A 27566-nucleotide genomic window follows, 5' to 3' on the forward strand; every position below is an offset into this window, starting at 1 on the left:
TACCCACGGAGGGGCAACACAACACCTGGCTGCTCCGCATCACCACTCCTGGGATCCCCATATTGAGCAGCGGTGGTGCTACGAATCACCACAACCGTGGGTGGCGTCACGGACAATCTTCCCCAACAAAATCCCCTTTTCACTCACGGGCGAGGAGTGCCGCTCGAGAACCCCCGGGATCCGGCCCACCGCTCGAGCCACCACTGAGCAGCAGCAGCCGGACCCGAGCAGAGGGGTGAGCGCGGTGCCGGCACCCTCCTCCCCGCCCGCGACAACTTGGCGTCACGAACAGGATGTTACCGCTCTGCCGTTGGGTAGAGGTGCGCCTTGTGACCGCCGGAGGTATCCGGCTGAAAATTTCCAGAAGTCGCCATCTTTGGCGCGAAAAGTTCCCGCTCGAGCGTCTTCTCGAGTAGCAGAGGCGCGAACGCCAAAACTCCGCCCCAATAGAGGAGTGGCCGGAAAGAAGCTAAGGGGGACGCGATGGCGGCTGGCTGCATGTGAAAGCAGCTATAAAAGCAGAGACACCAGGACTCTGCAGCAATATCGGGTTCCTGGAAGGCACGATTGCCGAGATGTCCGCTCCAGTCAATAACAGCGAGACCCCCGCGCCCGGCACGGCGACGTGGTTGAGGGACCGGATCGTCCCGCTGAGTAATCGTCTGCAGGCCCATATGCAACTCCTCCTGGAGGAGTGGGAGACAGACATGGCGGACGTGGTGGCTGCTATGTGGAGACGCGAGGCAGAAGAGGATTTGGAAGAGTGGGTAAGCGACCCACGCCCCTGTATTCCTGAGGGATCGGCCATTGGAGCTGAGGGGCCCGGCCGGCTTCCGCTCACCCTGCCTCTCTCCCCGCTACCCGTGATGGCTACTGCCGCTCCGCCATTAGGCCCGCTACCTACCCAATTGGTAGCGATACCCTGCCCAGCCGCTCCGGCGGACCAGCCGGCTGCAGACGTCCGGGACGTCCCTGAAGTACACCAGGGGGAACCGCTAGGACCGCGGCCCCTTAACAGCATGGTGCCAGAAGACCCGGCAGTGACTGTGCCAGACCCTGAGCCTGGAACCGTGGCCTGGATGAAGGCCCGGGTGATTCAATTCCACCGGCGTCAGCAGGATCAGATCTTCCGGATGATGGAGCAGTGGACCAACAAGGTGGAGGAGCTGATTACAACTGCCCCGATGTACGGAGGGGAAATGGATGTAGCAGAGTCGACTGGTGACCCACGTCCCTATGTCCTACCAGGACCGGCCGCTGCGGCTGAGGGGCCCGGCCTAGTCTCGGCCTATGCATCACCCTTGCCGTTACTTATGGGGCGCCTCAGTGTAGGCTCGCCTGATCTGCTGCTCCGTGCTACCGCAGAAGGGGCTGAAGTGATGGATGCTGGAGGCCGGGAGGCTGCGGCAGCTGGCGGCAACCCGCCTGACGCAGAAACAAGAGGTGACGACTCCTGCCCCAGTCCCGGGTCTGCTGCTGAGTTTGAAGAGGCAAGTGAGCGTTCCCGCTATGTAGGAGACCCCGTGGTTGTCCATACCCCAAGTACCGGTGGAAATGGGTACCGGGTGCCCCTGTCACCGCAGGCATGTCAGTGCATGTTTGATGTGCTGGTGGCAGAGGATGGGTCCGCTTCAGCAGAAAAGTACGAGTAGGGCAGCGGATGCCCGTTGCAGCAGTCCCCGTTGGGACCACCTTTGTGTTGTTTGAAAGTTGAAAAAGTTTAAGTTTGCAAAAATGATGATTACCGAGTACTTCACCAGATTATCTTTGTGATTGAACCGGCCGGAGCCGGCACCGTTGTCCTCGTGGGGACCGTTTAAAAAAAAAAAAAAAGTTGTTTTGCATGGGAACTATCCATGGACAAGCCCGTGAACTTGCAGGGCAACCACAAACGTTAATTGGCTTGTAAATATGTTGTTTTACAGTACCGTTTTCCGCAGTTGCCGACTCCGGAGAGGCAGGTTGGAGGGAGGGCCCTCAGCAGAGCAGGCTGGGGCCCAGCCACCAAAGGAGCCGGTGGCTACCCTCTGGAGGGGAAGGACAGATCCCGCTCGGGTAACTTGTGCTGGACTGTGGGTCAAGGGGTGCTGCCTGTGCTTTAAGGGCAGCATCAGGGCCAGGTTGCTTGGGTGGGAGAGAGCGGAAACCGTACCCGTAAAACCGTTTAGTAACGTTTAAGAAATGTGCCTCCCGTTGTGGGAAGATGTTATATTTTTTATGTTATGTTATCTTTTTACATTTTACAGAAAAATAAAACCGGTGTTGGACGGCAGCCCACGGACGGTCTGCATTTTGCTAAGGGGGAATGTGACACCCTGGGCAAGCCAGGGGTCACAGGTCATCACACCACCACACCCTACATCCCAGTCAGGAACACCAAGGCTACCAAAATCCTTGTTGCCTTCCTCCAGGGGCTGATGTTCACACCAGGGGGTGGGCCAGGCGGTTGGCTCCGCCCACCGAGGAGTACACAGCCCTGGAGGCGGGAGAAACCAGGCAGTCAAGTGAGGGAAGTGCAAGTAGAAGGAAGTGGTAAAGGAGCTAAGTGAAAGTGAAGTAGTAGTGAGTAAAGGAGAAAAGGAACAAAAGGGAGCGTGGAAAGGCCTGAAGTGAGTCCAGCTAAGTGCAGGACAGGTCAGCAAGGTCGGCAACAGCGGTGATCGTCTGGAGGGGGACTGCTCGGAGGTTGCTGGAAGGACCGCGGTCGAGTAGTGGCCGGCGGTCTGGAGCAGTATACGAAGGACAGTCAGCACCAGGGCAGGGGCCTCTCGGACCCCGGCAAGTCTAGGAGTCGCCATAATTTGCCGAATCCGTCAGTGAAGGGGACGTCGATCCCCCAACAACCAAGTCCCGATTGAAGACAACTGTCCAACCATTAGTGAGGAACACCGCCACCGCCAGGGCACCAGCTCCTCAGGGCCAGCGTCTGCGGGCAAAGTAGGGCTCCTCCGGCCCATATCCAAGCCGGGGAGCGGGTTACCGGTGGGAACCCATCGCTACCAACTTAGAAACATCAGGTGCAGGTCAGAGGGACATCACCGTTACCTGCTGGGAGAGCAAGTGCAGCCGTCCGTGGGAACCGTCTTTCCAGCCGTGTGGTTTACCGTAAAACTGTGTCAACGTCTCAGGCTGAGTGAGTACCACAGTGCCGCAAGGCACAGCGCTGCCCCCGCGTCCCTGCGCCCACTAGGCCCTGCACCCTTCCACACCATCACCGGGCCCCGGGATCACCAACCCCTACCCACGGAGGGGCAACACAACACCTGGCTGCTCCGCATCACCACTCCTGGGATCCCCATATTGAGCAGCGGTGGTGCTACAAATCACCACAACCGTGGGTGGCGTCACGGACAATCTTCCCCAACAAAATCCCCTTTTCACTCACGGGCGAGGAGTGCCGCTCGAGAACCCCCGGGATCCGGCCCACCGCTCGAGCCACCACTGAGCAGCAGCAGCAGCCGGACCCGAGCAGAGGGGTGAGCGCGGTGCCGGCACCCTCCTCCCCGCCCGCGACACAGTAATACATGTTCATCACACACGTTTATCATACATGTTTATTTCCTTTGTGTGTATTGGAACAACACAAAAAAAAAACAGAGAAAAAAGGTACATTGGACATAATTTCACAGAAAATGGGCATTTCAAAATTGTTAGCACCCTCAACTTTATATTTGGTTGAACACCCTTTGAAATAAATAACTGCAATCAATTGCTTCTTTAAACCATCAACAAGCTTCTTACACTCCTCAACTGGAATTATGGACCAATCTTCTTTTGCAAACTGCTCCAGGTCTCATATTTGAAGGATGCCTTCTCCCAACATCAAATTTTAAGATCTCTTCACAGGTGTTCAATGGGATCTGGACTAATTTCTAACCACTTCAGAACTCTCCAGAACTTTCTTTCCATCCATTTCTGGGGGCTTCTTAAAGTATGTTTGGGATCATTGTCCTACTGGAAGACCCATGACCTAGGATGCAAATCCAGCTTTCTGACCTTGGGTACTACATTGCAACCGAAAATCCTTTGGTAACTTTGGTAATCTTCACATTTCATGATGTCTTATGCATACAGTGTAACAAAACTACCCCAAATCAACTTTGAACCTTTACCATATTTCACTGTAGCTAATGTGTTCTGTTCTTTGTAGGCCTCATTCTATTTTTGGCAAATAGTAGAATGATGTGTTTTACTAAAAAGTTCTATCTTGCTCTCATCTGTCCACCAGACACTAAACCAGAAGGATCTTGACTAACTAAAGTACATTTGGGCAAACTGCAGTCTAACTTTTTATGTCTTGTGTCAGCAGTGGGGTCCTCCTGGGCCTCCTGTCTTAGCGTTTCATGTAATTCAAATGCCGACAGATAATTTACACTGACATTGATACACCTTGAGCCTGGAGGAAAGCTTGAATTTCTTTGGAACTTGATTGGGGATGCTTATCCACCATCTGGACTATCCTGCGTTGCAACCAGTCATCAATTTTTCTCTGCCGTCCATGTCCAGGGAGATTAGCTACAGTGCCATGGGTTGTAAACTTCTTGATTATGTCGTGGACCACGGACAAAGGAACCTCAAGATTTCTGGAGATGGATTTGTAACCTTGAAATTGTTGATATTTTTCAACAATTTCAGTTCTCAAGTCCTCAGAACGTTATCTTCTCCTCTCTCTGTTCTCCGTGTTTTGTGTGACACACAGAGACACACAATGCAAAGATTGAGTCAACTTCTCCCCTTGTTATCTGGTTTCAAGCTTGATTTTCATATTGCCCACATCTGTTACTTGCCACAGGTGAGTTTCAACGAACATCATATGCTTGAAACAAAGTTGTTTACCCACAATTTTGGAAAGGTGCCAGAAATTTTGTCTGGCCCATTTTGGAGGTTTTGTGTGAAATTATGTCCTATTTTTTTTTTTCCCTTAGTTTTTTGTGTTGTTCCAATACGCACATAAGGAAAAAAAAAACACGTGTATGACAAAACATGTGTAACTGCAGTAATTTTCTTGGAGAAATACTTCATTTTCTGGAACAATTTCAAGGGTGCCAACACTTTTGTCCATAACAGTATATCGTCATGTTGCAAGGCTATTTAAATGGTCAATATTGGCTTCTAGAATTGTTAGTTCCAATAGGTGGCACCAGAGATCTTGTTCTCTTTTCCTGTTTGAAAAGGCTATTTGCGTACCCTCGACTTAAACCATAGACATGCACTGACTTTGTCAAAAGACCAAATATTTGGGGAAACATTGACCGATAAGCAGTAATATAAAGGTATTCACGTTATACATCACAAAAACACATGATTTAGTATTGTAGACCTACAATGAAGATAAAACAAAACTGCAACAAAAACATGCTTGACGTTTTAGGTTGAAAAAAATGAAAGTACAAAACCTAAGACCTAGATACTGACATTGTAATGCTAAAAAACACAAAATATCTAAAAATTATGCAAATCCTTAGGCTGGGTTCACACTGCATTTGCTACTATGTTCAGTGGCTTATGTCTGAACCCCCAGTATAAGCCTATTAGATATTTCCACAACAGATATAAATTACTAAGAGTCCATCCGCAGGTACCTCCTAACTTAGTGGTGCTGCTTTATTCAAAGTCTGTGGGGATGTGTATGCAGCCAAGTAAAATACATTATTAGCATCAGTGCCATAGGATCCAAGGGGGAAAATTCACCTTTTGGAGAGAGACAACTTAGTGGAGAGAGTTATATAGGCCATGTAATACTTAGAGGCCTCTCACCCAGCCAAACCAAATCTCCTGCTTTAAACTGATGAGGTACAAACTCCTCGAAAAACATGTCTGCAATTGTAAATTATGGTTTGGTTTCTTATCCTAAGTCAAGTGGTAAGGCCCTTTTAAAGGCTTAATTTTAACTTTTTGGATTGGTACATCTAATAGGTGGCACTAGTGTTCCCGTTCTCTTCCACTCTGAAGAGGTTTGTCCCATAGAAAGTGAATGGAGAGGCACTGCCATCAAGCAATTTTAGCTTTTAGGCATTGTGCAGTCAGTGGGATGTCCCCGTGGTTAGATTCTGTATGCTGTATTTACTTGGGGCACTGCATGCAATGGCTGTAACCTGGGAGCCTTCCACATTTTTAGTGTTTGTATACCTTTCTATTTACCAGTTATAGTTTTTCTTTAAGAAGTAGAAGCACGTGTTTGATACATTAGAACTACTTTGTGTTATTTTTAGTTCATTGGGGTTGGTCTAGGCTTGACCCAGTGCACAGTAATTGCTGTGTTGGTCGGGTGCATACGGCAAATACAATTTTATCAGCTAGAAAAAAGAAAACTGCCAAATAGTTGCTATGAGGCTCAGTGATCCCATAACATCCGCCATTCATAATGTGGCTCTAGAATTAGATATGAACTAGAAGGGTCAGAGATAGTAATCTTCTTATATTTCTCATTTCATGAGTCTGTTCTCCTATCGGCTTATTTTTTTTTTTATTATGTAGAAAACAGGGCAGATACAGGGGTCAGTCCTGATGTCAGATTCACTTAAATGTCATGCAAAGTTTATATAATGCGTGAAATAAACGCAATAGGATGACTGAACAAAGAAGCTGTGTGTGTTCTTTTTAGGGCGTGTTCAGTGACATCACAAGGTAGAGCAGCTAGATATTATCAGACCGCTCCCAGGTCCGAGCTTATCGTGCTTACTTAGCTTTCATAATGTTTTATCAATATTCCTACAGGACTTGGATAGACTAACAGTCTCCTGAGAAAGTTCAGCGCTTCATGATAAATATGTAAAATAGACCAGACTTCAGGTGATAGTAAAATGATTCTACAAGAAATAAGGCTGTATAGTGCAGTGTATTGTACAAGAAATTAGGCTGTATAGTGCAGTGTATTGTACAAGAAATAAGGCTGTATAGTGCAGTGTATTCTACAAGAAATTAGGCTGTATAATGCAGTGTATTGTACAAGAAATAAGGCTGTATAGTGCAGTGTATTGTACAAGAAATAAGGCTGTATAGTGCAGTGTATTGTACAAGAAATTAGGCTGTATAGTGCAGTGTATTCTACAAGAAATAAGGCTGTATAGTGCAGTGTATTGTACAAGAAATAAGGCTGTATAGTGCAGTGTATTGTACAAGAAATAAGGCTGTAAAGTGCAGTGTATTGTACAAGAAATAAGCCTGTATAGTGCAGTATATTCTACAGGAAATTAGGCTGTATAGTGCAGTGTATTCTACAAGAAATAAGGCTGTATAGTGCAGTGTATACTACAAGAAAAAAGGCTGTATAGTGCAGTGTATTCTATAAGAAATAAGACCGTATAGTGCAGTGTATTTGACACGCCCAACTCCAGGGCCGGGGTTACTCGTAATTGGGCTGGACTAGTCCAGGGTTGTCAGCGGTGGTGGGGTCTGGCTCTGTGGCCCTGGCGGTGTCTGTTCAGTAATAAAGGGGATGATGATGGGAGTTATATTTATAGAGATTTTACAGTTTGTGATGCCACCTGTGGTTTTGCGGCTATATGGGCCGCCGCTGCGCTGTGTTCCCCGATGCAGGTGATGAGGGTGCAGCTGAGGTAATCTTGCTCCCCACAGGTGGAGTGAGACCCCGGGGCGACCATTGGAAATATGAAGAGTCTATGAGGGCAGGTTGTGACGCAGGAGGAATGGAGACCACACCAGGGGCTTTGCAATAGAAGTCTTTACTCACTGTACCGGTTCCAAGTTGACAGCCATTTTAGTCAACCACGGAACGTTGGGTTCCCCAGTGATGGGCATCCGCTGATCCCGAGTAAGTCTGAGGCCAGTACCGGTTCTCCTTTGTTTGTCTTTCATGGTCGTCTTGTCTGCGCTGACTCTCCCCCGCTGGTCCTGCACCTCCACACACAGTGCCCTGATCCAGGGGTTGCGGACCCTCAAAGGGAATTCTGCTTGCTTGGCTCCCTGATCCTCTGTGACCCCCTTTCAGCGGATTTGTGTGCTGCTTGTAGCCTGAAAGGTGCGTACAGCCACCCTGGCCACCGGTGTTACTAGAAAGTCCTGAAGTCTCTTCCTAGCCTGTGGACTGGGACCCAGTTTGCGATCAAATCCCTCCACCGGGAGATGTTGCTTGTGGAACAAGACTTTAGGGGAGTCTGACACCCATGCCCTAATTCTATAGGATTCTCCCTTCAACGTCACCAGGGTTGAGGAAGAACCCCCAGGGTCCGGACCCCTAGTTGGTCTCCTCCCCGCTCCTTACTGACTGACTGACTCTGTCAACGGTCAACTTTCAAACTTAGCTCCACCCATTTTACCTCAAACAGTTCACCCACCAAGCTCCAACCCCTAGCTGGTTCTAGAGACAGTGCATGGGGCTTAAGTGCCATAACCAGACTACTGGTCCCTAAGCATTAATGGGACCTGCCCCGGCTCTGATCTAGTGTGTGGGGTAACAATTGGGTGTCTGCAGGTTTTTGGTGTGTGAACCGGTAGATGGCCTCTTTCTTACCCAGGATGGGGCACCACACCTCTGGCTTAGGTGCAGTACCTCTGTGGCGACGGTAGCCTCAGGGGTGCCACATCTAATATATAAAGCTGAATGTGTCTATGTATGTCCGGGATTGGCATTTGCACCGTCACAGCTACAGCCACAAAATGTTGCACACTCACACGTCTGAACCCCGAGAGCGTCATAGGCTATAGTGTGAGGTGAAATTTTAACCCCGCGCATTCCAATTTACCAATCAATTTTGCCCCTATCTACATAATGGGGAAATAGTGAAACAAAAAGTGTATCCATACCGTTGCATTTACAATCACGAAATTTTGCACAGACACCTCATGTGACCCAGGGAACGTCGTAGACTATGTTTTGACAGGAAAATGTAACCCCGCACTTTACAGTTACTCTCCAAAAAACATGCCTCCATTAAAGTAAATGGAGCCTGGAATTACAGGTTATTAGTAGGAGCTGTGATTGGTTGCTATAGGAACAAAAGACATTCATAGTATAAGAAGCTTATATGTGAGGTAATAAGATGTCGGTGGGAAGACGGACAGAGAGAGACAGACAGAGAGAGCGACAGATAGAGACAGACAGGGAAAGAGACAGACGGTGAAAGAGACAGATGGGGAAAGAGACAGACAGACATGCAGACAGGGACAGAGACAGGCAGACAGGGAAGAAGGAGACAGCCAGAGAGACAAAGATAGATGGGGAAAAACACAGACCTTGATAGAGACAGACAGGGAAAGAGACAGCGAAATAGAGACAGACAAGGAAAGAGACAGACCGAGACAGGCAGACAGGGAAAGAGGCAGACAGGAAAAGACACAGACAAAAAGACGGTGAGACAGATGGGGAAAGAGACAGACCTGGGAAAGAGGCAGACCTGGAAAAAGACAGATGGGGAAAGAAACAGAGAGATAGAGACAGACAAAGAAAGAGACAGACAGAGACAGGCAGACAGGGAAAGAGACAGACGGGGAAAGAGACAGCTGGAAAGAAGCAGACCTGGAAAGAGACACCTGAAAAGAGACAGACGGGGAAAGAGACAGACCTGGAAAGAGACACCTGAAAAGAGACAGATGGGGAAAGAGACAGACAGAGACAGACAGGGAAAGAGACAGATGGGGGAAGAGACAGACAAGGAAAGAGACACCTGAAAAGAGACAGATGGGGAAGGAGACAGACAGAGACAGATGGGGAAAGAGACAGACCTGGAAGAGACAGACCTGAAAAAAGACAAACGGAGCTCATTACTTGGCCAATTTAGTTAAATCTGTGTGGAATATCTGTGGTGTTGAAATATATGTTGTGAAATGCTTCTGTTAGCTTAGTTTTTGCCTTTTAATAATTACATTTCTATCTATTTGTTTTGTGGTTTTTGTATGCAGAATACATTTTTGTTAATACATTCTATTTTGTTAACAGCAGTTGTGACGCCCTGGACTAGCCAGGTAGTCACAGGTAGACCCCCTGCACAAACACCAGCCCCTAAAAAGGTGTAACCAGCCAACCTAAAAACCCTGAGTCACCCCTCTCAGGTCTTGACGTTCACACCAGGGGGCGGAGCCAGGCAGTTGGCCACGCCCACCGAGGAGTTCGGATAGCCTGAGGTGGGAAAAACACAAACAGATCAGTTTTAGAGGTGAAGGAGAGTAGTAGCAGTGTGTCAACGTCTGTCAGGGATCTGGGTAGGAGCCAAGATACCCTGTGACCAGGAGGCAGACGGTGGTTGCCGCCTGCAGGAGCCTGGAAGACGGCTAGTGGAACCGTAAGGGACCGGGACAGGGTAGTGGCCCGCCGGTACCGAACCGGGGAACAACTGGAAACCTGAGCACCAGGAAGGGTACTCAGACCCAGAACGAGGTCCAGAAGCCACTGGACCACATCGAATTCACTGATTGAGGTCTGGACCTTAGGTCCTTTCCCGTCCCAAGACCCAAAAGACGGCAACAGCCCACCGAGGAGGATAGAAAGCCACCGCCCAGGCAGAGATCCCACGGGCCCGCGCCTGTGGGCAAACGGGTTCCCCAACACATATAAAGCCGGGGAGCGGACTATCGTTGCTGAAGCATAGGCAGTCAAGTTCTACCACGGAGGTGCAGGAGAAAGGCGGGAACCACCAACCTGAGTAAGGGGAAAAGAGCAGCCGGCTGTGGGCACCGACCACCATCTTTTTTGGTTTACCAGAGACTCCGGTGTATCTGTCATAGTGAGTACAACAGTGCCCTCGGGCCGCGCGCCGCACCGCACCATCCCGCCCGCACCTCACAACCACCGGGCCCCGGGGCGGTACACAGTTATTAACCCGGACGAAGCCGGGTAGTACAGCTAGTATTCTATAAGAAATAAGGCAGTATAGTGCAGTGTATTCTACAAGAAATTTTACAAAGATTATTTTAGTTTTTTCTAATCACAATAAACATGTTTTTCTAAGGGGATATCTAATTTACAGAGCAAATGGATAGGGAGAAAGAGGGGTCAGATTCGATTTTGCAGGTTTGATGAGGATATTTAGACCCCTTTGCACTGGAATAAAGAGAAGTAGATCTTGCCACATCTGAACAAGTCCAAGACTCTTACACATGTACTGTATTCCCACCTTATAGAGTCACGGTATATCTCTAGGCTAGCCCCTCATTTTATGATCAATGTGGGTAAAAAGGTCATGAGAGATGAGGCTGCAGTGCTGACTGAGTGTTGCGGCTCCTTCGCTATATTTCTCCCCACGGTTGCACCCCAGACTCCCGCAATTTACGGAACAACCACATTCACTTGAGCACCGTTGCAGTTCTGCTGCACAGCAGGTGACAGAAACACTGATACAAGGAAAAAGGCAACATTAAATGAACATAGTGCACAGAAATGACAAAACAACATTGCTGTGGACATGTTCTATCTTATGTCACTTCTTTAACCGCTTCAGGGTTTGGAAACCTGGGAGTATTTAAAAGAAGTGACATGCTCATTTTTGGGGGGCTTCTGCTCGGACATTGCCCACTCTCTATACTTAGCAACATAAAGTGAAAGTCGGCAGCGGAGCAACTGGAAAAACATTGGCAAAGGTGCTGGCGAAGCTAAATCAGGAAAACAATTGCTGGTATCCAAATAACACTATGTGCATGTACCTTGAAGGAGCCACAGTGCTGAATCTGTGCTGCAGCTCGAGGGGTATCAGAGGGCAGACTCCAACAAATCCTATTGTTACAGCACAGCCTAGTGATGTGCCATTGCTTTATGAGATTGGAATAAAGCTTTAAGAAACATTTATACTTTTCAATATTTCACTACACCGTCAATGTGAACCAGAAGGACAATTCATCATTAATCATCATGTACAAGCTGCCATTTTAAAACAGAGTAGAATCTTGCCATTGGGATGGTCTGTAGTTTCCAACAGCATGAATTATGGTTACGGCACAATAGACAACGTGATATCCATATTTTCCTGGGATTTACCCCGACTTTTCTATTCAATTTTTATATCACTTCTGGCTCATAAAGAAATGTATTGTTATTATAGTTGTATATAAAGTTTCCTTATATAGTGCAACAACTCCATAAATCTTACTTGTGGTGCATGGTGGTGGCACTGTACTTCAAAACGGCCTTGGATATTGTTATTTGTTAACCATTATTATATTAAGTTAACTTTATTATATTAAGGTAACTTAACAAAGCTTTGCTGTGGATTACTAACTGCAGAATATGCAATACGCTTACATAATGTGACCATTACCTTTTTTATATTGTCATTTATTATTTACAGTGCTTGCAAGCACAGCAGGTAAGAGCTTGTAAGCACTGCACACAAAGGAGTAAATAATATTCTAGAAAAACAAAGCTAACAGGAGAACAGGGGCAAATTTTAATAAGAGTCAGTTGCAAAGTTGCTTTGCTTTAACCCCTTCAGCCCCCGGGCACTTTCCGTTTTTGCGTTTTTGTTTTTTGCTCCTTTTCTTCCGAGAGCCGTGACTTTTTTATTATTCCGTCAATCTTGCCATATGAGGGCTTGTTTTTTGTGGGACGAGTTGTACTTTTAAATGAAACCATAGGTTTTACCATATATTGTACTGGAAAACAGCAAAAAAATTCCAAGTGTGGAAAAACTGCAAAAAAAGTGTGATCGCACAATAGTTTTTGGGATGTTTTATTCACAGTGTTCACTATATGGTAAAACTGATGTATCTATGTGATGCCTCATGTCGGTGCGAGTTTGTAGACACCAAACATGTATAGGTTTACTTGTATCTAAGGGGTTAAAAAAATTTCACAAGTTTGTCCAATAAAAGTGGCGTACGTTTTGCGCCATTTTCCAAAACACGTAGCATTCTCATTTTTCGGGATCTATGGCTCAGTGACGGCTTATTTTTTGCATCTCGAGCTAACATTTTTAATGGTACCATTTTTGCGCAGATGCTACGTTTTGATCGCCTGTTATTGCATTTTGCATAAAACATACGGCGACCAAAAAACGTAATTTTGGCGTTTGGAATTTTTTTGCCACTACGCCGTTTACCAATCAGATTAATTGATTTTATATTTTGATAGATCGGGCATTTCTGAACGCGGTGATACCAAATATGTGTATATTTATTTATTTTTTAACCCTTTAATTTTCAATGGGGTGAAAGGGGGGTGATTTGAACTTTTAGGTTTTTTGTTTTTTTTATTTTTTAAAACTTTTTTTTACTTTTTTTTTTTATTTTACTAGTCCCCCTAGGGGGCTATAGCGATCAGCAATCCGATCGCTATTATCTATCTGCTGATCACAGCTATACAGCTGTAAACAGCAGATACAGTCACTTCCGGTTTCCCTTTGCTGCGTGCCGAGGAAAAACGAAAGTGAAACTTCGTAGCTGAAGGCGTCATCACATGACCCTGTGCTACGATGGAAACCACCGATCGTCACGTGATCACTCACCGCCGCCCCCACAGGAAGTCACGTAAGTAAAAAATATGGCCGCGCGTATATAGATCTCGCTGCCAGACTTTGGCAGTGAGATTTAAGGGGTTAAATGTTGCGAGTGGAAGCGATTCCACTCGCAACATGCAGGCACACATGTCAGCTGTTGAAAACAGCTGATATGTGTGCCGACAGCCGCCGCCTGCCCAGGGGGGGCTTAACGGGACACGATCCTTGACGGATAGATCCGTCCAAGGTCGTGAAGGGGTTAAGTGCACTAATTGAACACACCCATCTACTACCGAGTTTCCCCCAAAAATAAGACAGGGTCTTATATTATTTTTTGCTCTGAAAGATGCACTAGGGAATATTTTCAGGGGATATCTTATATTTTCTCATGAACAACAATCCATATTTATTATTGAACAAAAAAAAATAAATCTAAATTTATTCAAATACAATCATGTCATTACATTCTGGAACATCAGCATTTTATGTTAAACCTATTACTGGTTCAGATGCATGTTTTCTTATTTGATCTGCTATTCTTATGGTGCAGAACCAGTTCAATAGTGGTGGGTACATACCGTATTTACCATGGTTTAAATTAGATGCTTAAATGTACTATTCTCTATAAACTGCGAAGTTTACCACCAAAAGAAAGCAGACCCCCAAAAAGAATCAGATTTACCAGACCCTAAATAATTGGCATGTGAATAAGCTCTCACATACAAATCTGCTTTGCTGTCAGGTCCCACTGCGTTTTATAGCAGCTGGCACCGCGTGGTGATTGGAGGCCATATCACTCACGTGGAGTAATACTGGTACTCGATCTGTTTGTGAGAGCTGCAGTGCAATGCAGTTGGAATGACGAGGGACCTCATAGCGATGCAGATCTCTGTGTGAGAGCCTATCCACCATCGGTACTTGCCACTGGTAAATGTTTGAATGTTTGCGGTCTGGTGAGTGCATTTTTTTGTGGGGTGCATGGGGGTTCTGGTTTCTTTTGGGGGTGTCTACTTTCTTTGATGAAGAGTTCTGCTGTATTCTTTAACTTTTTTAGCTGCGTGGACACTTCCTTATGGAACATCAATTAGGGCTTATTTTTGGAGTAGGGATTATATTTTAAGCATACTCAAAAGGCCCCAAAAATCCTATTAGGGCTTATTTTTGGGGTAGGTCTTATTTTTGGGGAAACAGGGTGAGATGGGAATATGGCTTTAAGGCCCCATACACATCAGAATATTGGCGGGATTGGCCGACCACCTAATTTGTTTGGGTGATACCCAGTATTGGATGTGTATGGCCAGCTAAAGAAGTAATAATATAGTAATAATTAACTTGATTTGCTGCTTTTGTAAGTACTTTGCTGTATTAATCTGTCTCAAAGAACACTGGCAAATTGGACTAAGGACTAACAGTCAACATAATGTCAACTATAAGGACTTTTTCCAAAGTGAAAGATATAATAAAATAATTACTAACCTGCAACGTGAACCCACAACCTTCTGGTACAAGTCCTGTGCCAAAATCCATGTAATTGCTATTAATAAATGAACAGGCATTGCCGTGTTCGTCCACAACAGTGAAGTAAACGGTGTCACTTCCCATTTCAAAAGGATTGCCATGGATATTAGCTTCTGAGGCCCTTAAGAAAAAAGAAGATTGCAATCGAAAAATGCTAAGAGGACAAGGGCTTTATTATTAGAAAACCTAGATTAAGGAAATCAATAGAAAAGTCAGATTATCTAGATATTAATGCTGAATCTTTAGATGTGATTGGTGAATACAGGCTTAAATTTATAGGAAACTATGTATAGAATGGAACACAAATAAAAGAATACAGCTGCACTCTGTAACTGTTAAGATAGATACAAACATAGAATATATGGAATGTAAACTGCATTAATGCTGTATGATATGGAATATACTAAGAAAAATGAATGTACTTAGTGCATAAATTGGTAAATTTATGTGAGCCCAGCAACCGCGACAAGGAGAACCTTCTTTGTTGGGACTCAAATTTATTTCATGCCTCTCTTGGACCTAAAGTCTACAACTGTATGGGCAGATAGGATCCAGTACTAGGGGCTGATGGGAAGTGAGCACTGAACATGAGGCAGTGAATGCATGTATGGAACGGCATTTATTTGGATAGGTGTAGGCTGTAATTCTCTATATCGCACCTAGACTTGGAAGCAAGCAGAAAGTGAAGAGGGCCCTGTTCTTGGAATCTGTGGTGATCTTGGGGTATGTGCGCACGTTGTGTTCATAACAGTGTGGAAAAGAACGCACCCTCTAAATTGTAAACACTGCGTTTGTCAAAAAAATGCATCCAAAACACATGCATTTTGGATGCATTTTGCATGTATTCTGCAGTGCGGTCCCACGGCAATTGAGCTCTGCTACATGCCCGCTGACAGCAGACACAGACAGTCGCTTGATGAGAATGAACTCGGATGAACCTCACCCAAATTCATTGTCATTCCGCTGCTTTGTCTGTGTGTCGCGTCCTTATTAGCGGTCACCCATGAAGGACTCACCGGTTACCGCTAATCACACGATCAACACTGCCGCCACTCAGGTTAACCGCAATCAGCTGGAGTCCTCCACCCGAGACCACAACTCACCTGTGACGTCATCGCTGATCGCGCAGCTGACTTCAGTCACTCGGGCGACTTGCTGTCACAGTTGGAGGATCCAGCGGTGGCCGCGGGTAACCTGACTGACGTCATCGCTGATCGTGCGGCTCACTTCAGTTGCTGTGTGGAGCTGACAGAGAGTGGTCTGGTCTGTGACCGCATCTGTGAGCTTCATGTAGCAGAGCTGAGAGTCTCGTGGGATGTATGGTGGATTACGCCGGACCTGGATGGGTATTTGGGGGTTAATAAAGTGGTGAAAGAGGGTGGTTTTTTTGTCTTTTATTCCAAATAAAGGATTTTTTTGGGTGTATGTGTTTATTTTCTTTAACTTCCAGGTTAATCATGGAAGTATCTCGGGGAGACACCTGCCATGATTAACCTAGGACTTAGTGGCAGCTATGGGCTGCTGCCATTAACTCCTTATTATTACCCCGATTGCCACTGCACCAGGGCAATTTGGGATGAGCCGGGTAGAGTCCCGGGACTGTCGCATGTAATGGATGCGCCAATTCCGGGCAGCTGCTGGCTGATATTTTTAGGCTGGGGGGCTCACCATAACGTGGAGCTCCCCATCCTGAGACTACCAGCCTTCAGCCGTGTGGCTTTACCCTGGCTGATATCATAATTGGGGGGGACCGCACGTCATTTTTTAAAAATATTTATTTATTTATTTTACTGCACGATATAGACCTGCCCACCGGCGGCTGTGATTGGTTGCAATGAGATAGCTGTCTCTCAGAGTGGGGGCGTGTCTGACTGCAACCAATCATAGGCGCCGGTGGGCGGGGAAAGCAGGGAATACGAGATTGAATAATGAGCGTCCGGCATTTTCAAAAGAGGAAAAGCCTCCGGAGCAGTGTGACAGCTGTGCAGTGCCGCGCTGGTGATCGGGGATCAGTGAGTATGAGAGAGGGGAGAGACCGACCGACGGACAGAGAGAGGGACCGATGGACAGAGAGAGAGAGACAGACAGACAGAGCGACTAACTGACAGAGAAAGAGACCGACCGACAGACAGAGGGAGATTGACCGACATCCACAGGGAGAGACTGAAAAGACCTGAGTTTTGCTTGTCAAAAAAGCATGCGAAACGCAACAAAAATGCAGCCCAAGTGTAATTTGGTTGCGTTTTGACCCACATCATTGATTTCAATGGGTGGTGAACGCAGCTACAACGCACAAAAGAAGTGACATGCTGCTTTTTTTTCCGCAACAATTTTTGGCATCCAAAACGCTCCGTTTAAAAACGCAGCATGCGCATTGAATTTTCGGAACTTCTCATAGACTTTGCTGGGGAAGCAGAACGCATGCAATTTGGCACTGAAACGCTGCAGTTCAAAACGCAGTGTTAATGTGGGAAAAAATGCAACGTGCGCACATAGCCTTATTGACAAGTTGTTCCTGGGATTCTTGTTCTATCTTAAGGTACCGTCACACTTTAGCGACGCAGCAGCGATCCCACCAGCGATCTGACCTGGTCAGGATCGCTGCTGCATCGCTACATGGTCGCTGGTGAGCTGTCAAACAGGCAGATCTCACCAGCGACCAGTGACCAGCCCCCAGCCAGCAGCGACGTGCAAGCGACGCTGCGCTTGCACGGAGCCGGCGTCTGGATGCTGTGGACACTGTTAACTAAGGTAAACATCGGGTATGGTTACCCGATGTTTACCTTAGTTACCAGCGCACACCGCTTAGCTTAGCTGCGGAGGCTGGTAACGAAAGTAAATATGGTTACCCGATGTTTACCTTGGTTACAGCTTACCGCAGGCTGTCAGATGCCGGCTCCTGCTCCCTGCACATTCAGGATTGTTGCTCTCTCGCTGTCACACACAGCGATGTGTGCTTATCAGCGGGAGAGCAACAATAAAAAAACGAACCAGGGCTGTGTGTTTAGCAGCGATCTCACAGCAGGGGCCAGATCGCTGCTCAGTGTCACACACAGCGAGATCGCTAATGAGGTCACAAAAAACGTGACTCAGCAGCGATCTCAGTAGCGATCTCGCTGTGTGTGAAGTACCCCTTAGTCTAAATAATGTAGAGAGAATGGTAATGAGAGCAGCATGGTGGCTCAGTGGTTAGCAATGTTGCTTTGTAGCACTCGGGTCCTGATTTTAAATTCCACTAAGGACAACATGTGCAAGGAGTACTTGTATGTATGTTCTCATACCATGACACTAGAAATCAGTACATTGTAACACACATTAACTTTTTTTTTTATCATAGTATTAAGGGCAAGGACAGTGGAAAAAAAAGATATATGTGTAGGGGTTTCCTAGGTGGCACTGCTATCTCACCTTGTGTCTCATCCCAAAACAGGAGAAGGTTCCAAAGTCTGCAATAGATTTATGGCCATAATATCCATGGAGCAGCCAGCAAGTTAAGTAAACAGTTTTATCTAAAGCACACAAAGCAACCTTACACACACTGGTACCAGTCTCACACCCCACTGTGGATATGAAATCATCACTTTACAGCCCTAAGGGCAAAAGCTTCACTAACAATTGACTCTAGGATAATATGCGAGGACTTCGCTCCAAATGCTCTTTATAAATCAAGCACGGAATAACTCTTTATTAGAAAATCAACCCTATTCATTAACTAGCCCCAAAAGAAATAGAAAAGCTTAGAACGGGCATGACTATAGCCATCATTAATGAGACTAAGTTAACTTGTGTACACTTCTATGAATTACATCGGCCAGGGGCGTACATAGAAATCATGGGGCCCCATAGCAAACGTCTGAATGAGACCACCCCCCTCCCTGATAAAAAAAAACAACAAAAAAAACCCCAATAAAATATTAAACATAATCATCATACATGTTATAATACATTGCAAAATAATACCACCACTCCATGACCAAATATCACCACATAGAGTCTGATTATATCAACCGTACTGTTACTGAGCAAAGGCCACTACACCAAGACCAGTGGGGTCACACCACAAATCCCCCAAAAATCTGCAATATGTGAACTTGGCCTAAAGTAGCGATGTCCTTCTTCGTGCCCCTCACCGCACACACAATATACATTTTCACTACTGTCTCCCCCATATAATGGTAACGATTATGACCTCTTTATAGCATTAGGATCTATAGTAAAACTCTGGAAAGTACAGGGATAACACACACAACACACACAGTGATGGCGCAGCACAGGCACAACACACACACAGTGATAGCACAGCACAGGCGCAACACACACACAGTTATGGCACAGCACACGGGCAACATACACACAGTGATGGCACAGCACATGGGCAACACACACACACAGTGATGGCACAGCACATGGGCAACACACACACACACACACACACACACACACAGTGATGGCACAGCACATGGGCAACACACACACAGTGATGGCACAGCACATGGGCAACACACACACAGTGATGGCACAGCACATGGGCAATACACACACAGTGATGGCACAGCACATGGGAAACACACACACACACACACACAGTGAAGGCACAGCACATGGGCAACACACACACAGTGATGGCACAGCACATGGGCAATACACACACAGTGATGGCACAGCACATGGGCAACAAACACACACACACACACAGTGAAGGTACAGCACATGGGCAACACACACACAGTGATGTCACAGCACATGGGCAACACACACAATGATAGCACGGCACAGGCGCAACACACACAGTGATGGCACAGCACAGGGGCAACACACACACACACACACACACACACACACACACACACACACACACCACACACACACACACACACAGTGATGGCACAGCACATGGCAGTTTTTCTGTAGTGTTACAGGCAGATATTTGTACATTATAATACTCACCTGCTCCTGCGATGCGAGAGATAATTACTGGCTCCGGCTTCTCTGCTGCACTGTCAGTCCTCCTGGCTCCTCCTCCTGTCTTCTGCTTTTTCTTTCTATTCCTTCTGTTCTCCGCTGCTCACTGTTTTTTCTGCTCTGTTTGCTTTTTTGTCTTTTCTGTGGTCTCTACTCCTCCTCCACTCCATCACTGCTTTCCTTTTCATCATTTCATTCTCCCACAGCTGTACTGAACAAGCTCCGTCCCCTCTCCTGATTGGCTGTTCTCCTCCTGGCATCTTTCACTGCTCTCTGACTGGAAGAATCTACTGCCGGGCCACTCCCTCCTCTTCAGCACAGGCCCCGCACTATGTGAAGTGTGGGAGCGTCTGCATCTCTGCGTTAGCCAGCCTGCAGCTATACAAGCAGTGCCGGCACCCAGTGGTGTTAATCAGCTGATTGGTGATGACCCCGGGGGCATGATGCATGAAAGTGAAAAGCAGACACCGCGGGCAGCCGCCTCAGGCCCTTCCAGCTCATGGGCCCTGTAGCAGTGGCATGGTCTGCCTCTATTGACAGTACGCCACTGACATCGGCAATTGAAGATCACAGCATTATTTATATGAAAGAAATTTAAAAGGACCTGTCACCAGGACAAAAGTGGCCACCATTTGCTCTTATTTTATTTCTGCTGCTCCCCTGTGTTTTGTTTTCTTTTATAATCTACCACATGGTTCCATGTTTTATTTAGTGCTTATTTTTATGGTCTTTATGAAGTGGCATGGCTCATACGGTAGTAATGGAGACCAGCCCAAAGACACAACACCATATTTAGAGATGAGCGAACCCGAGGTTCAATTTTCGAACTGACCACCGACTTTAAAAATCAGAGTTCGGGTTCGTAGTTTGGATGCTTAATGTGCGAACTTGACTTGTGCGAGCAGTGTTGTGCTCTGGTACGCTCAGAGTTCAGCCCTATGCGAGCCGCTTGCAGTGTTTGAACAACTCACACTGGGGGTAACAGCGTGATCTGATGTAGTGTGTAACAAAAAGAAAAAAAATTGAAAAAACCTGCCCACCCTCCCTTTGGAAGTGATCTGCTTATGGCTGGCTGTATGTGGGCAGAGACTCAAATTGCCAATCAGTGATTCTGAACCAGGTTTGGTAATGTACAAACCAGTGGAGATTCGGTACAATTGCTGCAAGGGAACTGAACCTCCAAAGGTTCGCTCATCTTTACCCATAGTATTCGGCGAGCCTCGCCCCGTTAGTAAAGACCACAAGTATTAGCGCTAAACAAAAAAGGCCCATATCACTAAAACCGTATGGTGGATTTTTGAAGAAGAAAAACCTGAATACTCAGGTGAGCAGGAAGAATAAAATAAGAGCATTTAGTAGCTACATTTGTCCTGGTGACAGATCCTCTTTAATAACAAGTGACGCTGCCATGACCATATTACATTAATTGATAAATAATATGAGACACAGTTACACAGCAGTATATACAATAGACATGTTCTGTTATAGTTCACTGTTTCTAATAGCAGACACGCAGCACAGGTCCAATATGACAGAGTAGGGGCTACAAGCACATTATTACTATCAACCAAAATTGTCGTCTTTAGGCTTCATTCACACTGAGGATTTTTTGCAGTGTTTTTTTCCCCATTTCTAAAAAAAGCTATGATTTTCTTGTGTTTTATTACAAATGTTTTTGGATCTTTTTGTTCTGTAGTACAGCCCCAGTGCATTTACACCTGTGAATTCATTTAGGTCTAGTTTTTCTACACTTTGTGTTTGGCCGTTGAGGCTACCTCCATGGTCCATGCACTCTCCCCCCTCCGGGGGACACAGACAGAAGAGGCCCTTTGCGGTCCAAAAACACATCATAATGCAAAATTCCACCTACTTTGGAGGTCAAAATGGGCCCCTCTAACCTCTCTGGCCCCTGTGCCCCATATGCACATGAATCAATGGTGTGTCCACACTGGCTTTCCCCCACACTTCTAACTACAGTATGTCTCTAAATAGTAGAAAGTATATCTGGATCTATATTGGAAGCAACCAATTTTTGTTTTTATGTTTTATTTTTTTCCCTCCTATTCTTCTAAGAGCCATACGTTCCATTATTCAGTTGACACAGATGTATGAAAACTTGTTGGACAAGATGTAGTTTTGAATGACACCTTTCACTTTACTTTTTTTTTTATAATCCATTCAATGTAGTGAAAAACAGAAAAAAAAATTCCAAGTAGGGCAAAATAATGAAAAAATTAAAATGCTGCCATTTTCGAGGAGTTTTGTTTTTATGGCATTCACTCACCAGTAATATTGACCTGGAAATATGATTCTTCAATTCAGTACAATTCCCAAACTTGTATCATTTTTTATCGTGTTAATGGCTTGAAAAAAAACTTGAAATAACTTTTATACTTTTCCACTGATGGAGCTTTGTGAACGCTTTATTTTTGGAATGTCAAGCTTTAGTTTTTATTGATATCCTTTTAGGGTATATATACAACATTTTGATTGTTCTTTGGAGAGATTCGGGGACCGAAAAACAGCAATTGCATTGCGTTTACTGTAGTTTATATAATTTTATATTTTGAGAGCTCAAACGTTTATAGTCACGGCAATAACTATGCTTAGTTTTATATTTATATATTTTTTTTCATTTTAAACTCGTTTTTAAACTATTTTTTAAAAAACTTTGTATTTTTAGTACTTTATTTTTTAGCCCCAATACGGGACATAAACCTGTTGTCATTTATTCTACGTACTGGAATACTGTAGTATAGAAATATACAGTAACAATAACAATCCCTTTAACGCTCAGCCAAAAAAAGCAGTAAAATAACATTCAGAATATGGCATTTTTTGCAAAAAAAAAACCCAAAACACTGTACATAAAAATACCTTAAGGCTGTATGCACACAATGCATTTTTATTGTGTTTTTTTGGTGCAGTTTTGTCACAAAACTGCAAGCAAATCTTTATGCGAGCAAAGTCAATGAGAAACCTGAAGTGTTGTGCACGTTATGATTTTTTCCTTGCAGATTTGGTGCAGGAAATAATTTGCAGCGTGTCAATTCTTTAGCATTGAAAGCAGCAAAAAATGCATCAAAAACACATAAAAAAAGAACTTTTTCGAGCTGCGTTTTTCCTGCCAAGAGATGCAGAAATGGTGCAGAAATTTCTGCAACCAAATACTCAACATGCGCACATAGCCTAAAGCGGGCTTTACACGCTACAACAAATCTAACGATGTGTCGGCGGGGTCACGTCGTAAGTGACGCACATCCGGCATCGTTAGTGGTGTTGTAGCGTGTGACAGCTACGTTCGACTGCGATTGAACGTAAAACCGTTCATCGCATGCACGTCGTTAATTTCCTAAAAATTGCACGTTGGGTTGTTCATGGTACCCGGGGCAGCACACATCGCAGTGTGTGACACCCCGGGAACGATGATCAGATCTGACCTGCGTCCCACGGCTCCCGCCGGCAATGCGGAAGGAAGGAGGTGGGCGGGATGTTTACGTCCTGCTCATCTCCGCCCCTCCGCATTTATTGGCCGGATGCCGCGTGACGTCGCTGTGACGCCGAACATCCCCCCCACTCCAGGAAGTGGATGTTCGCCGCCCAGAGCGAGGTCGTATGGACGGGTAAGTACGTGTGACGGGAAATAATCATTTGTGCGACACGGGCAACAAAATTGAACGTTTCGCACATACGATGGGGGCGGGTACGATCACATACGATATCGTATGCAGAATTGAAAGGTGTAAAGCAGGCTTTAGGTTACATTCCCATTACGAGTATTTGGTGAGTTTATGATGTTTCAATTTTTTCCACAGCTTTTTTGCACTTACTATGTAAATGAAACAAATTAAGCATTTTTTTCCACTGCATTTATTTGCATGACTTTTGATCTCATTTTTGATGCTGCAGTTTTCGTCTCTTTTTGATACAGTCAGGGCCAGAAATATTTGGACAGTGACACAAGTTTTGTTATTTTAGCTGTTTACAAAAACATGTTCAGAAATACAATTATATATATAATATGGGCTGAAAGTGCACACTCCCAGCTGCAATATGAGAGTTTTCACATCCAAATCGGAGAAAGGGTTTAGGAATCATAGCTCTGTAATGCATAGCCTCCTCTTTTTCAAGGGACCAAAAGTAATTGGACAAGGGACTCTAAGGGCTGCAAACCTGTAATCAATGAAGTAGTTAAAAGGTCTGGGGTTGATTACAGGTGTGTGGTTTTGCATTTGGAAGCTGTTGCTGTGACCAGACAACATGCGGTCTAAGGAACTCTCAATTGTGGTGAAGGAGAACATCCTGAGGCTGAAAAAAAAGAAAAAATCCATCAGAGAGATAGCAGACATGCTTGGAGTAGCAAAATCAACAGTCGGGTACATTCTGAGAAAAAAGGAATTGACTGGTGAGCTTGGGAACTCAAAAAGGCCTGGGCGTCCACGGATGACAACAGTGGTGGATGATCGCCGCATACTTTCTTTGGTGAAGAAGAACCCGTTCACAACATCAACTGAAGTCCAGAACACTCTCAGTGAAGTAGGTGTATCTGTCTCTAAGTCAACAGTAAAGAGAAGACTCCATGAAAGTAAATACAAAGGGTTCACATCTAGATGCAAACCATTCATCAATTCCAAAAATAGACAGGCCAGAGTTAAATTTGCTGAAAAACACCTCATGAAGCCAGCTCAGTTCTGGAAAAGTATTCTATGGACAGAAGAGACAAAGATCAACCTGTACCAGAATGATGGGAAGAAAAAAGTTTGGAGAAGAAAGGGAACGGCACATGATCCAAGCCACACCACATCCTCTGTAAAACATGGTGGAGGCAACGTGATGGCATGGGCATGCATGGCTTTCAATGGCACTGGGTCACTTGTGTTTATTGATAACATAACAGCAGACAAGAGTAGCCGGATGAATTCTGAAGTGTACCAGGATATACTTTCAGCCCAGATTCAGCCAAATGCCACAAAGTTGATCGGACGGCGCTTCATAGTACAGATGGACAATGACCCCAAGCATACAGCCAAAGCTACCCAGGAGTTCATGAGTGAAAAAAAGTGGAACATTCTGCAATGGCCAAGTCAATCACCAGATCTTAACCCAATTGAGCATGCATTTCACTTGCTCAAATCCAGACTTAAGACGGAAAGACCCACAAACAAGCAAGACCTGAAGGCTGCGGCTGTAAAGGCCTTGCAAAGCATTAAGAAGGAGGAAACCCAGCGTTTGGTGATGTCCATGGGTTCCAGACTTAAGGCAGTGATTGCCTCCAAAGGATTCGCAACAAAATATTGAAAATAAAAATATTTTGTTTGGGTTTGGTTTATTTGTCCAATTACTTTTGACCTCCTAAAATGTGGAGTGTTTGTAAAGAAATGTGTACAATTCCTACAATTTCTATCAGATATTTTTGTTCAAACCTTCAAATTAAACGTTACAATCTGCACTTGAATTCTGTTGTAGAGGTTTCATTTCAAATCCAATGTGGTGGCATGCAGAGCCCAACTCGCGAAAATTGTGTCACTGTCCAAATATTTCTGGACCTAACTGTATGTCACCCTTTAAATAAAGCTGCTTTCTTTTCTAAACTTACTATTATTTGGCTTTGACAAAACTATTAATATGGTTATGTGTGGATCACACGTGTTTTTACTGTAGTATTTCTGCATATGCATTTTTTACCTGCAGATTTGCCATATCTAATGCAATTCTATGGGAAAACTGCACCTAAATCTCAGCATATCTGTGGCGCCCCTGAGGCTTCCGTCGCCACAGGAACATTGCACCCCATCCAGCGGTGTGATGTCCCATTCTGGGTAAGGAAAGGAGTGAACGCCGGTCCCCAGGCAAATCTACACAACACCCATTGTTAGGTACACACTGGGACCAGGGACAGTGGCAGTAACCCTCCCATGCTGCATGCTGGGAGGGGCCGTAAGACCCATCCCTGCTCCTATAGGGTACAGCTTAGCAACTGGGGAGGTGGGAGGAGCCACCAGAGAGCAGACAGGGAAAGGAAGGTCAAGTTTAGGGAGTGAGAAAGTTGAAGTTGGAGAGAGAGGAAGGAGGAGGAGGTCTGCGGGAGGCAGACGAGAAGGAGAAGCAGAAAGAAAGCTCTAGTCAGACAGGAGCTAAGAGAAGAGAGTGACGCTTCCTGGTGAAGACCCTGGGACTCAGATGGTCCAGGTGACACCAAGCAGAGGAAGAGAAGGGATTCCAGGGCCACAGATAGCTTTTGAGCTGGTGGCCTGTTCCACAGGAACATCGGTGGAGGGATCAAGCTGCAACAGGGGACGGTCCCTAGAAACCGGAGGAGTGAAAAATCATCTCCAACAGTAAAAACCGAGGCCCAGGGAAAGTTGGAAACTCCCAGGGCCACAGCCCACAGCAGAACCTCTAGAAAGGGGGCAAATAACCGACAGGCGAGCTCCCAGCCCGGAGGCTGTTGTGGAGGCCGAGCCAGGTTCATCCTACAAAGGCAAGGTTTAAGGAGACAGCTGCAGACAGAGACACCTGAGAGAAGGGTACTGGCTTTCATTCCAGAAATTACCCAGGATCGACGGAGGTCCCTGACAGTGGGTCTCAGCAGTCCAGAGGCACCAGTGTGCTTAAGCCCAGGAAGTGTGAGCAAAGACCTTGGAATTGCACCCTCTGGTGTTGTCTCAGTTATTGTCGCCTGCATAGACTTCCATCACACCATAGACTCTCACAAGCACCAACTGTGCCCCGGGGTACCACTCCACCTGTGGGGAGCAGTACCATCATTGCTGCCATTCCATCACCCCGGAGGCCTCATACAGCAGCGGCGGCTTAATAGCCGCATACCACAGGTGGAGTCACGAATACAAACTTTATTCACCCCAAGTCACCAGCCATATTTAAAGGGGTTATCCAGCTTCTTTTGACTTTTTTTCATTATTTCCCTATTGGGCTACATTGGGGCAGGTAAGTAGATAGTGAGCACTTACCTGCCCTGTTGTCAGCCCCTCTCCCCCGGCTCAGAGTGGTCATGTGACCGCTCCTGCCGTGATTTTGCTGCTTCCGGTCATTTCATGTCAACATGGGCAGGGCCATGTTGACATGCAAATCTGGAAACAGCATGTCGCCTCCCTGCTGGGCTGTACAGTGCGTGGAGTAACCGCCCCCTTCCCTGCACCCTCCCACACATTCCCCTGCACCCCGTACTCTGCCCACAACCTCCCACGCACTCCGTAGTCTCCCTCCCCCACCTCCTGTGCCCAGCTACGTGCGCCCTGAATTCCAGCCGATTCAGTGTCCAGTTCAATAAGGCAAGGAACACGTGCTGTCAGATACACTGTCAGCGCTGTGTCCCCAGCGCTTTATCATGTTTACTGCCTGACGCCCTGGGAACTGTCTCCTCCCCCCTCCCCCGTGCGCGCTGTCTGTGTCATCATGGGTCACCTGTGTATGTGCATCAGTCTGTGTCCCGCGCCAGCCCCGCGGATGCCCGCACTGCAGTGTGTCAGTGTTTGCCCCCCTTTGCAGTATAAGCTGCTTCTCACCCTGCAGTGCGTGCAGCCGCGGGGATGACGAGCGCTGCTTGTCATCACTGCCCGTGCAGTCTGTGTCCCGCTCCCTGCCAGCCCCGCAGCTGCCCGCATTGCAATGTCAGTGTCTGCCCGCAGTATCAGCAGCTTCTCACGCCGCGGGGCTGGCAGGGAGCGGGACACTGACTGC

At 46.2% G+C, this 27566-nt stretch overlaps 1 protein-coding gene across 2 annotated transcripts in view; it reads right to left on the reverse strand.

The window, feature by feature from the left end:
* Positions 1–27566, reverse strand: part of LOC142296799 (glutathione hydrolase-like YwrD proenzyme) — a 136657-nt gene that overhangs the window by 17340 nt on the left and 91751 nt on the right. For both annotated transcript variants that reach the window (XM_075340808.1, XM_075340809.1), the window contains exon 9: positions 14862–15024. In XM_075340808.1, coding sequence (XP_075196923.1) covers positions 14862–15024 — 163 coding nt within the window. The remainder of the gene's footprint in view (positions 1–14861; positions 15025–27566) is intronic.

The sequence above is a fragment of the Anomaloglossus baeobatrachus genome, chromosome 3 (assembly GCF_048569485.1).
Source record: "Anomaloglossus baeobatrachus isolate aAnoBae1 chromosome 3, aAnoBae1.hap1, whole genome shotgun sequence".
NCBI classification, from domain to species: Eukaryota; Metazoa; Chordata; class Amphibia; order Anura; family Aromobatidae; genus Anomaloglossus; species Anomaloglossus baeobatrachus.